General features: G+C 44.0%; 1 protein-coding gene across 1 annotated transcript in view; it reads right to left on the reverse strand.

Moving 5' to 3' along the window:
- The window catches only part of iglon5 (IgLON family member 5), a 99,649-nt gene that overhangs the window by 14,462 nt on the left and 72,107 nt on the right, over positions 1-13,080 (reverse strand). The window contains exons 2-4 of the mRNA XM_068569323.1: positions 6,491-6,569; positions 3,593-3,825; positions 1,832-1,951 (exon numbers count right to left, since the gene is read on the reverse strand). Coding sequence (XP_068425424.1) covers positions 1,832-1,951; positions 3,593-3,825; positions 6,491-6,569 — 432 coding nt within the window. The remainder of the gene's footprint in view (positions 1-1,831; positions 1,952-3,592; positions 3,826-6,490; positions 6,570-13,080) is intronic.

A 13,080-nucleotide genomic window follows, 5' to 3' on the forward strand; every position in this document is an offset into this window, starting at 1 on the left:
TTACAGTATAATTACAGCGTGTTGAGTAGTTGTTCACACTGACCTTTTTATCATTGCTGTCTCTGTGCTGCAGTTGATCTGCGTTTCTGCTGCTGTCGTCAAGCTACAACTCAGCCAATACTGCTGTGTGATGAAAATGCTTTAACCAAGACTTTTGCGACACGGATGCAATGCCAGCGGCACAAAGGGTTCATAACTTGAATTTAAAAAAACAGAAACTTCGAGAATGATAATCCTTTTTTTCTGTAATGTTTCCCTCAACTGTCAAAGTTGAAGTTTAAAAGTTCAATCTAAGATATTCTTTGGAACTTTTTGACATCTCACACAAGAAAAACAAAGTTCTGTATTCATAATTCATCAAAGAGCCCATGGAGCTCATGCAATATGAATTTTACTTTAGCCAAACTGATAGGAACAACAAATAATAGAATACTTCACACGTCAAACTAGACAAACATTTTTTTCTTAAATGCTGACAATTATCGTTAGTAACAGTAGGAATATTGAGTCACAGTGAAATTGCATATTCAGTACAATTTTCTTTTTGTACCAAAATATGATACATCACTGCCTTTACGGTTTTAACAAGAAAGGCACACTTGGTAGGGTTGCATGTGGGTGTGGTAGCGACCAATGTCGACTCAGTGCAAGAGGGGCCTTTGTTCTTCCCAGCATGGGTTTATCCCACGTTCTCCTGCTTCCCACAGTCCAAACACATGCAGTTTAGTTTAATTGATGATTCTAAACTGACTATAGCTGTGAATGTGAGCGTGACTGGTTATCTGTCTCTGTGTCAGCCCTGCGATTGTCTGGGTTTTACCCTGCTTTCGCCCAATGTCAGCTGGGATCGGCTACAGCCACCCGTACGATCCCTGAGTAAGATAAGCGGATACAGATAATGCAGGGATGGATGGAGAGATGCTGCTCTCAGTAGAGTGAAGATCTCCACCACGTGTGTCTGCAACGACCACTGCTGTTGTCAATCAATGTTTTATTGAATTAATTTAACCCACTGGATACAACAAAACATACGCTCTCATTTTAATCTATGCAGATGTCTCACTGACTCTGCAGGCACTCAGCTCCAGCTCTTGGGCGTAATTGCAACTTAATAATGCAATTATTTAGGCTTCAAGTTTTTTTTTCAACAATCGCATGTAAACATGACGTTGTTGTCCAAAACAAAGGCACGGAATAACTGCAGTCAGGTGTGTGTGTGTGTGTGTGTGTGTGTGTGTGTGTGTGTGTTCGGGAATCACAGTAATACAGAAGACACTGAGTGCCAGAGAGACACAAACAGTCCGGCCCTAACGCGACAACAGAAAAAAAGTGCTGTTCAAAACTAATGGATTTTACGTCAACTATTAAGTCTTGCATCCTGACCATTTTGAACTAGTTCTGATTATATACAATGACGGATGCTAAAAATAGCTAATTTAAGTGTCTGTTAGCATAGATTGGCATCGTGACGCTGGTTGACAGGGTGGATGAGGACAGATGCTGATGATTACAGGTGGCGCAGTGAGGGTAATTACATATAATGTGTGGTTATTTGGTAGAAAACATTGGGATATCGGGAGAATACGAAGAGTATGAATTTAAGACGGGGACAGACTTAACAGCTGGGTTTAAGAGTGATGACACAGGTATGTGGGATAAAGACTTGGACAAGAGCTGAATGCTGATGAGCCTTGAGGAAGAAAACAGGTAGGGGGGGGATACAGACTATAAAAGAGGTTCGGGATGAATGTGAAGTCGGGGAGATAAAGGTGAAGCTGTGAACAAGAGATGTCTGGATTTGGTGACAAGCAAGCGACAAGGGGTAACTTACATTTCTGGTCTTTCCAGGTGACGGTGGGCTCAGGCCGACCCACAGCCAGGCAGTAGAGGTTTACATTCTCGCCTTCGTTCACCGACACGTTTTTTGAGATGTTGACAATTCTGGCCGGCACTGGAAAACAAGATTATGCCATTAAAATATGACCTCAAAATCTCCTTTTTTATTTCATAAATTATTGATGAGGTATGGCCTCAGCCTATTAAGGTGCTTAAGCTATGATGCAAATCCGTGCACCTAAGACAGAGAGGCAATCAGCTGATTAATGATCCGCGCTTACTGAACTGTGCAACAATATGCTTGTCTGTCTGCTTAATATGCACCAAATTTTAAAATGCAGCAAATGGGAATTCTCCTTCTTCTGACATCTAATCCATTTTAAAGAAAAGAAGACACTGGTTTGAAGTGGTTAGAATCTTTACTTTTTAGGTGAATGGCCACTCCTGAATACCGTTTTGCCGCAAACTCACAAAGGGTTGGCGCGCTGTGCATGTATTTAGTTTGATAACAAGATGGCCCCTTGAATTTAAATGGCCCATTATCATTGCTTTTAATGAGCTCAGGCCTGAGATTGCTTTTTCTGCAAGACAACTACCGAGGATCCCATTTTTCTCTATCTTGCTGGAGTTGAATACTTGCAGCGATAAAGCACAGATTGGAGTGGTGGTGAAGCTGCTTCTGCTTGATGCACTGACTTGAGGGTGTAATTATTTTGTGTGATATCAAGCTAGGGCTGGAATTGCAGGCGACTTGGAATTAGGTATATGTGGTCATCTGTGCCAAGCTTTTGCACCCTGCAGACAAGAGTTGTTTGTTTGGCTGCAGTACGAAAAGTCTGTTAGTAAGCAGCTGATATTGTCTCCGCCACCCGTGAGCTGTGAGCCAGACCAAGTGTTTTCATTCCAGCACAATATACCCTAATACATATCCTGTTTCAAATGTTTCAGTTTCATCCTGTCAGTGGTGTATTAATGCAATTTGCTCAAAGCACTCTCGTAAAGATGCATAAAGATGTACACCTCCAGAGGGGACGGCCTGAGATCCATCCTCTGGGCAGTTCTGCGCCAATACATCATGTCACTCAGGATCAGTCAGACTTTCACTCACTTAGTTGCTGACTTGATGACTGAGCCCCAGTCGTGGTCCTGCACTGTCAGTTATTAAGTCAGGCACTTGGACAGTAACCCCCCACGCCCCATGTACCACATCTCCTCCACACACATCTGCATCCATCTGATCTGCTTAACTCTCTGCTTATGAAGACAAGCAACCCTACCTGGTCACATGGAAATAACAAATGGTCTTGGCCTTCATATTGAAACTGACTTCCTGTCACTTGCTCGGCTTGCTTTTCTAAAGCCGCACACACATATAGGCCAACTGAGCTTTCAAAACAAAAGCAAGTAATTGCAGTTTGATATAAATACCAACCTTGTATTCTCAACCATGATACAAAAACATCATCTACCTTCATTTCCATTATACATTTAACCTTGATTGAACAGAAAAAGTAACACTGAAACGTAGTAAAACCATAGTAAATCTTAATTGCTTCCCTTGATGTCAAACCTCAATCACACCCATTAGACAGCACTGCGCTTGGATGAATGACGAAAAGCATAATCAAGCCATTTAGTTTGTAACCAAGGCTGCATACAGTAACATCGTTGCACACATTGCTTTTTTCTGCATCACATCTGCAGGCTTGGAGTCACTTGTGACAGATTCCTGTTCAGTCTCGGCTCGGCTGTTCACCTTGGACAATGAGGTAGACGTGAGCAATGCGGGGCTTGTTATTGGCCTGGAAGCTGCAAGTGTAGGGCCCCTCGTCGGTTACTTGCACCTGGTCGATGTGGATGGAGAAGTCACTGTTGTTGCTGTTGGCTAGCGTCACGCGCTTGTCCAGCGACCACTTGTCCGTCCCCGTGAACAAAATGTTGGAGCGGTTCAGCCAGGCCTTGTGGGTCACCTCCTCGTCGATCCGACATCTGAATGGGCCGGAAGTGAGAGACATGAGTAGGGTTGATCCAAATTAAGGCTGAGAGGTGTTTTTATTATTACATACAGATGTACACACGGATGAAATGTCAAAATGAGTGTTTTGGTACAGTGTGTTGTTGCATACAGCTGACGAGCTTCTTTTACTGAAAGATTTGGACATCATTTTCCTGAAGTACACTCTCTCTTTATGTGGTTTTAGGATGTTGGGGGGAGTGCTGAAAAAGATTTTAGTCCACAATCTCCCATAGGTATTCAAATAAATGGAAATACAGTGACGGAAAAGGTCATAGCACATGATTCACTTCCATTTCTACTAATCAAACCATTCAGGGTCCCCTCATGCGTGCCCCGTACGAAGCATCTCACATTCATTATGTTTCAACACTCATTTATTCAAATTTCTTTTTTTTTTGGGTCACTTCATCATTAGCGTAGTTTTACCAAGAGGTCACAGACAAACTTCGTTAGTAACATTGCACTAATGACTACCCATCACTCATGTAACGCAGGCGGAGAGCAAATGGGTCAAATCATGAAAAAAATATGGCTGACGTCAGTTATAGGAAATCCAAGGGGTTGTGAGCGAAGCTTTGCATGAGAAGCGGTTGTAAAAAAGTGTGGAAATACGGAAGGATATGAGTGAGGGTGTTGATTAAAGTGCAGTACATCCTTGGCATTGTTCCAAAATGGATGTGGCACGCTTCAAAATCGGAACCATGGTCCAAAGGTGTCACTTAAATCCTTGGCTCGGCCACTAGATGTCCTTACCAAGCTTCAACTAGCTGCGAGGCGAGGCCTCTATTGTTCTCATGTTTAATTGATGTGACCTGGATAAATATCAAGGTTGAGTTAGATCTTAGATCACCTGCCAAGTCAGTGGCAGTGACACCAAGATGCGGGTTGACCTGGAAGGCTTTAACAAACCGACTACAAGACCCTGGGCTGATGTGACTTGAAGGCCAAACAGGTTTAAAAAAAGAGAAAAAGAAGAAGATAATACGTTATGTTGATTCACTGTTGTGACTGGTTAATTTAGATAGAGACGTTACGGGAAGAAATCCCACCATTAAAAAAAAGATCATTATCTGTGTACACTATCTATTAATCTATTTTTAAAATTAATCACTTTTGCACTGATGATGTTGCTACAGGACTACAAACCCAGAGGAAATGAGCACCATAATAGCATAAAATATGCCTCGTCTTAATGGGCCGCATCAAAGCCAACACAACATCATTGTCTCAGGCAGAACGCAAGTATTTGTGCCAGTTGGGTAAAAGTGATTTTACATGAAAATGGATATTATTTATGCAGCTGTTTAGTCTGCTGTTTGTCAGCTACCAAGCGTCCATATAGCAGAGTAAACTTACACACATCTGATTACAAAGTGTGCAATCAAATCACGGCTGAAGTCAGTTCTGTACGGTGAAATCAAACTTCCAGAATAATATCCTCAGTACTGCAGGTGCAGTTTTATCGCAGTGGTTGAACACAGGACACTGCAAGAACATATATACGCATGAGGGATCGGAAGATGGTGGACAAGAAGAAAACTTAAGAAGAAAATACTTTAGTTTATTTTGTTCAGACTTTGATCTCATCTTGTGTTTTTTCTTTGTGAGTTACTGGATAATGTTTTAAAAAGTATTGAAATAAAACATGTGCTGAAGGAATAATTAGCCGTTAGTTGAAGTGTTGACTTAAGCAACAAGGAGCCACAAGTAGTGGCACAGCTTTTGTTTTCACAGTCAATAGTCAAAAAGGTTGTTAAAGGCTGGTTTAAAGAACTGAAGGGGGATTACCACTCGCGAATACAAAGGTTTTGAATTTGCTAGTGCAAAGCTTTCCAGATACCAAATTGTAAAGGAATAAATGGTGACATTGAAAGCACATATTTTTTTGAAACCCAGTTGTGTTGAGTCCAGAATCTGGTGTTTTAAACACCCAGATAAATGATGTAGAGTTGATTTCTACGCCGTGTCAATAGAAGAGCTTCAGGCGACACGTCTTGATAACATTGTAGGTCAGCCTTCATGCTTGTTTGAGTCCCAACTTTGAAAGAGACTTGTTGATGTTGACAAATATTGAAATACCTGTAACTTGTTTTGACTTTGTTGGAAGGCTCATTCTTCTTGCAAGAGAAAACTAAACTAAAAGAAGAATTTGTTCAGAGGACCGAATGGGTGTAGGCTTAAATGTGATATAAGTAATGTTGACTTGGATTTTTTATTTATTTTTTCACTGCTGAATGCACTGCCAAGCCTGGTCACATCCAAACGACGGGGTGGGGGAGGCAAGTCGGCTATTTTTCAGCATGGTTGGGTGCCAGAGAAAGCTGTGATTTCTACTTTATCACTCACAGCTAGTCAGGTGCGGAGGAGGTCCGCCCACTGAGCTGACCTGCGCATCATTATAGGTACATTTAATAAAAAGTGATTGCAGACAGACGGGATGACTCCAGCGACATGAGACAGGTATTATCATTCAATTATAAGCGGGACAGAAAAAGTTGAAAAATATGGAACAATTTGGGGCCCTTAATTGAAGTTATGTGACAGAGAATTGGTAATTAAATCGACATGAAGAGAGGGGGGGAGAAACGCAAACACGTTTTTCATGTAATTAGAAGGTGCAGGTGTATCCGGAGTTACCTCAAAGTGACTCTTTCTCCTTCCAACACTGTAATGTTGTCCGGCAGGTGTGCAAACTCTCCTCCGTGCACACTGGAAGCTGCAGAGAAAAATAAAGAGAAGGAAACGATGAGCATCCAATCACGGCACCAGATGCTGGCGTTCATCAATCTCAGGTCAGGTGCCTGAGAATCGGCTACCTCACCCAATCATGTTGGGCGGGAATGTGCTCTGTATTCGAAAGGGAAAGTAATAAATATACTAAACAAAAGAGTCACAACGTCTGCACTGACCCCCATACTTGAATAATGATTTGGTTTTACCCTGCATTCTGGTGGGATGTGCGCTCATTGAACAGCGCTGATAATGAGCCAAGGGAAGAGGATTCACGCGGAGCTGCCGGAGCGTGAAATGAAGGGACAGCAACAGTAACAGAAGGGATGCTCGTCCTGCCTACCAACACACACACACACACACACACACACACACACACACACACACACACACACACACACACACACACACACACACACACACACACACACACTCGGAGAACAGAGGGACATGCTTCCAAAAGCACAAACACACATGCACACACTTACTGAGTGCTATTAGTTGAAGAGGAGATTCAAACTTGGCATATGTGAGCTATGTTTTAGACACACAGGTGGGGAAAAACCCATTAAAGTAGTTTGAAGTCATTTTTTGTGAACTTGCTTGGACTGCAAACAAAGATAACCAAAGACCTTCTACGCTGGCAGCGACATTGCCTCCTGTGACGGGCCGCTCCACGGTGAGACACCCGGGCCTGTGCAACGAGGCTCTGCCAAATCACAGCATGACACCAGATACCTCGGCTTGTGTCTCCCCTTCATCTCCGACGATCTCCTTCTCCCTGTGCCTGCAAAATGACCTCAATATCTCCAGTGGGCCTTTCCTGTGTTCTAGCCTTGAGGTTTAATAAATGGTGACTTTATGAAATGAAGCCGGTGCAGTCAGGAGCTTAGAAGCACCTCAAGGTTTGTTAAATAACCGCACAAGGACATGTTAAGCCTGCCGATTAGGAAACCCGGGAAGAGATGCGACCCAAAATGAAGGCAATGCAGCACTACAAGCAATGTGGGCTTTGAATTAAAAGGAGGTTATTTTGTGAAATCATAGTTTGATTACAAAGAATAATTAGAGACTTCAGACATACGATGCACTTCGTCAATTCCAAATCAAGGTTTTCAAACGGCAAAGCCGAAAGTCCAGAGAACCGCCAACTTCCCTAAATTAGAATTAATCATCTTTTTAAATACAGACTAATTATGCATTTTCCGCGTGTTTGTGAATGCAGTGCTGTTTGGCATATCTATGTGGATATTTCACAGTAAATATAGGCTACATTGTGTATTCATATATTCATGTGTGTATGGTTGTGTGTGCACCGGTGCATGGTGTTGCTCAGCAGTTACACTAGCTGTCTGCTGCTCATTTGTGCGTTTTGTTTGCTGACATACCGGTGGAGAACAAGAAAGGAGGACAAACTAATAACGTTCCAAAAGAAAAGTGGCCCCGAAAATCTCTTGCTAAAAGCTGTAATCGCATTAATGGGTGCTGCCGCTGCCACTGCTGCCGCACTATCTCGGCTGGCCAAGGATCCCAGAACTGGCTGCATTTCTCTCTCTCTCTCTCTCTCTCTCTCTCTCTCTCTCTCTCACCCTCTCTCTCTCTCTCCCTCTCTGAAAGCCTTGTGGGAGAGGCATAGCACATTGGCCATTGTGTCCGATGTTGAAAAACTGTCACAAGCTTTCGTTCATCTGTGGCTTTTATTACAGAGTAATGTTGCATGGCCGTGCTAATGCGTCCTGTCTTAGACTCAGACAGTCCTCAGCTCAAGTGCTCAGCTGTTCCCTTTCAAGTGCTCTGTACTCTACACACTCAAATTTATTTAGGTTAATTCAATTCAGTCCCAGGGCTTGTGGCTTGGAGAAGGGTGTGACACGCTGTCATAAACACACACTACCCCACATTGGAAATCGCAGACACACACGTAGAGAAAAGGCCATCACATAATGTAACCACTGGGACACACGCGAGACGCACACATTTTGATTGAATGAATGATGGATGCATACGCTGAATGCTCCAAACAACACTGCGAAGGTTACAAACCAGTGGGGAGCAATTCCCATTTCCCTACTCGATTCCCATTTTCACAGCTCGATTGGCACCTCACATTCTAAAACCTGTCGCCCCGCCTGCACTTCCAGACGCTGCACAACACGATAACCAGGCCAACACGTTCAGTCCATATTTTCTCTCCCACACTGCATCGCAGGACAACTCGCGGACGTGTTCATTTGCACACACATACGCAGACACACTCATCGACGCGACAGACAAGCGGGGACGGAGGGTCGTCTGAGTTCATTGTGACAACGATCTAAGCTAAGATCCGGGAGACAAACGCACACAGATGAATCTCACATCTTCCTGCTTCATGCACACTGAAACCTTTTTTATGACCCCGCATTCACTGCAATGCTCAGTGTGCAGTCACCGCTTTGACCCAGGCATAGAGTCAGAAAAAACTGTAATAGATATCAACAGCTTGTGTAGAACAAATCAGGACCAGGATCTGTATTTCAGAGACGGGAGACCACCCTGTCCCGAGACCCGAGCAAGCGTTCATCCTCCTTTTTTCCACTTTGGAGAACAAGGCATTGCCAAATATATCAACATTTGCTTGTCAGCTAAACTACTTTGTTTTGGCCCCAATAGAAAATCTAAAGCAGACCAAAATGCGTACAGCGCCAGGCCTCAGGAAGAATGTGAACTGCTTTAAACTGGCTGCAGATTATAGTAAGGTTGAAACAATCACGCAAACACGCACTCATATGGGGGCATATGTCTTCCATCAGGTGTTTTGTGGTTTCTGTGGCGCCGCTCTTGAATATCTATTGAGAATCAACCCCCAAAATGTATGTCAAAACAATTTATCACTCGGGTTTCTTACTGTATGACAAGACTAAAAGCTAACAGCGCTGCCAGACTGTAATGAAGCACAGAGTTGACTTCAGCAAAATGCCAAAGTATGTTTTCACTATCTGACATTCTTTTGGTAAAACACTAATTATGAACATATGACACATTCCCTGATATAATACACCTGTTTTCAATCTCCATGCCTTCCAGCCCAAAATGAACGAGTGCAAGACTTTGTGTGAAAAGCATTGCACATTGGAGATTCTGTTGTTTTAAATTGGCCACAGCAATCAAATTAAATACTATAATGGTTATTGCTTCTACAGATGAATGAATATAAAGTGTGCATCTGCGGCGCCTCATTAATAGGACAGTGGGAGTGTTGGGTGTAAACATCATCTGGCTGGATGACAGCATGTGTCGCAAACCCTTTGATGTAATCCACATGATTTATCCCTTTTTCAGGAAATTAATTCAAATGTTGCCGTCCAAACACAGCGGACATGATCAAACGGAACAATAATGAGTCCGGAGTGCATCCAGCGATGGGCTGTTGCACGGCCAAAACAGAATCGTCAGACATTACTAACAAGTCATGGGCTACTTTTGGCTTTATTGATCCCTATCTAAAATGCAGCTTTTTTGTCTCTGCTCCCTCCTGGCACTCGGCATGCAGGCTGATAAACTGCACCCACCAGGAGGATTCAAGAGCCTCGCCCGTTGACACTCTAGAAAACAAGGGTGTGCTGCTTGCCAACAGGGAAGCTTAACCCACCGACTACCCTGCAGACTATAAATGCGGAAACAAACACAATGTGAATTCCAAAAGAAAGCTTTTTTGTCTTCCATGCTTTAGTACCCTACTTTACTAAGACAAAAATGGATTTGTTTCGGAGAGAGACAAATCCTGAGCCTATATAAAACCACTAGTAAGCAGAGTATGAATAGAGAAATGATAAATAACCATGTACGAACAGTATTGGTGGTGAATCCAGCAGTGGCCCCCTGGTGTTGGTGAGAACTCAGACATATTACAGTTCCCTGCTCACTGTTGTCTACAGCAGAAACAGTGCGCCATGGCTACCAAATCTCTTGTCCTTGCTATGACCTGCTGTTTTGGCAGTCAAAAGGAAACCCCGTCTCCATACCACACACACACACACACACACACACACACACACACACACACACACACACACACACACACACACACACACACACACACACACACACACACGTAGTCCGTCCAAATGACCCCCTGCAGCCTTTGTCTGCACACAGTATTGAGCCTCAGGGCTAGATTTGTCTGGCATTTTTAAGAGAATAGAATTTGATGGTGATGCCTGAGGGATTACACACAGGAAAACACTGTGCGAGCAGACCATTGCTTTGCCAGTACTGGAGCTGTTTTGTCAATCAGTTCAGCTGTTTTACTGCAAACATAGAAATCTGTGTTACTCATCTGTGGATAACGCTTTATCTATTGCTGGCCCGTATAGACATTCATATGACTCTCTTCACTTGTGGTTCAGTGTTTTAGTCTCTGTGCCCTTCTCCTGCATTGTGTCATTTGCAAGGCTGCTTGCTCCGTACCCCTGAGACGTCTATTATGTGATTTGTATTCTCTTGACTTTTACATGTGCCTGTTTGTAATTGCAGTTGCTACCGGCAGACACTTATAAGTAGAGCTCTATTGAGCTGTACAACTTTAGCCTGTGTAGTCTTTGCAAGGCCGTCTTTGTACTGTTCATCTATTTTGCATTGCCCTTGACGATCAAATGCTCACAGAGAGCTGGCAAAGCGACTTCTGAAAGCATGATTGGCGTCAAGACGGATAACAGCGGAAACTATAATGACACTAGGAACAATAATCCGTTTTAACGGAGGCTGCTGTGGTTTTGAAATTGAAAGGAGAAGAAGTGAGGCACACTACAAGGTTGGAAGGAAGAGGTGAAAATAGATAGCCGGGGTGAGGTGAGGTCCTGAGAAAGAAACAGCATCGAGAATGAGGCGAAGCTGGAGTGAAAAAAGGAACTTCGGGATGTTGTGTGGCAGCCACAGCAAGAGGTAGTTATACAGTTGTATCAGCAGCAGTGTGAGGTGATAATACCCATACTGGCGTTTAATAGTAGCAGAGAGAGAGAGAGAGAGAGAGTGAGCAGTGTCATTGATATTAAGGGGAGGAAAGTGCGAGGACACAGTCGGTAACGCTGGGGCATAGAGCAAAGCAAAGGAAAGACACACCCGCATAATTAACACCGGCATGCTGCAGCCAATTAAATATTTACAGAGGCACTTCCCTTCCGACACCTTGATGATGAACAGAGGCAGCCCAAGGATTATCAGATGTTTGGAGCCTCGGGCAGGAGACAAGGGGTTGGGGGTGGGGGGATTAAACATTAACCGGCACAGATATCCCTTTCTCTTCCTCGTCTGATCCCATTAACTCTGGACGGCCCAAATCCAACCTCATGTCCACCTCTCTGGAGCCTCCTCTTCCTGCCCTCCGTCTCCTCTTAACCCTCCTCTCCACTTCTCATTCAGCCCCTCTACTCTGTCGATAAATCCCCTGACTCCCCTCCTGGTTCCTTCCACCTGTCAGGGACAGAGCGACGGGAGAGCGAGGAGTGAGAAACCACCTGGGCGCCACGCTCTCACAACCAGCACAACAAGATGGATATACAGGTCGCCTGCTTTTCACAACTGCTGGTGAAGCAAAATGGATGTCAGCAGGATCTCACTTGACAAGAATCTAAGAAATGTCAGAAAAGTCACGATGAAAGAATGGTTTTGAATCTGTTTGGTGAAGTCGTTTTTCCAACCTCTCGGACCACAGAGTTTTTTTCTTCTTCTTCTGTTGAAAGAATGTCGTGAGATGACTAAAAAGGAGTGTTTACGTGATCTGTGGCTCTAGTGAGCTCGCACGCGTCAAGAGGATCGATTGCCCTTTTTTCTGCTCATCTCTCAAAGTCATACATATATCTAGCTGGTCTTATGGCCTTGACTTACCAACCACTCTGACACACATACAACTGCTAACACAGCTTGAGCTCAGAAGCATGTCAAAACCATCAGCATTTACAGAAAAGCATCACCCTCGGGTGTCTGACTCGGCCGCTTCCAAAGACGTGACATCTGCCCCCTTTTTTTATAGTACACATGCTGAATCCACAATTCTGCCTCTGATCGCTCTGGCCATCCCTCTCTCCTTCCCTCCCTCCCACCCGGCATCTCCTCCGCTCCCTCCCTCCCTGCTACTCTCTAATCCCTCTTCACACATCAATCAATAGAGCACTGCAGAGTGCACAGAGCCATACAGTACTCAATGCAGCAGTTGTACAACTTCAATGGGCAGCCGCAGATCTTTACCATTATATCAAGCGTGGCTGAGGACAAAAGGCGAGCGTGCTAAAACGAGGGACGAGCCCCACTCCGCTTTCTTTTACCCCCCATTTTCCTTGGACTGACGCCGAAACCCCTGAGCACTCTCGAAATCAATACAGTAGTTAAACTGTTACTTCCATTCCCAGCGAGTACATACACACGCCGGCCTTACACAAGGCCCTGCAGACCCCCTTAAATACACCCTGTGCACTAGTAATTTGACAGATTTGCGGGCAAGTGCTGCCACTGTTTGAACA

Source organism: Clinocottus analis, unplaced genomic scaffold (assembly GCF_023055335.1).
Source record: "Clinocottus analis isolate CAN_PGR_092001 unplaced genomic scaffold, fCliAna1.0.p SCAF_9, whole genome shotgun sequence".
Taxonomy (NCBI): domain Eukaryota; kingdom Metazoa; phylum Chordata; class Actinopteri; order Perciformes; family Cottidae; genus Clinocottus; species Clinocottus analis.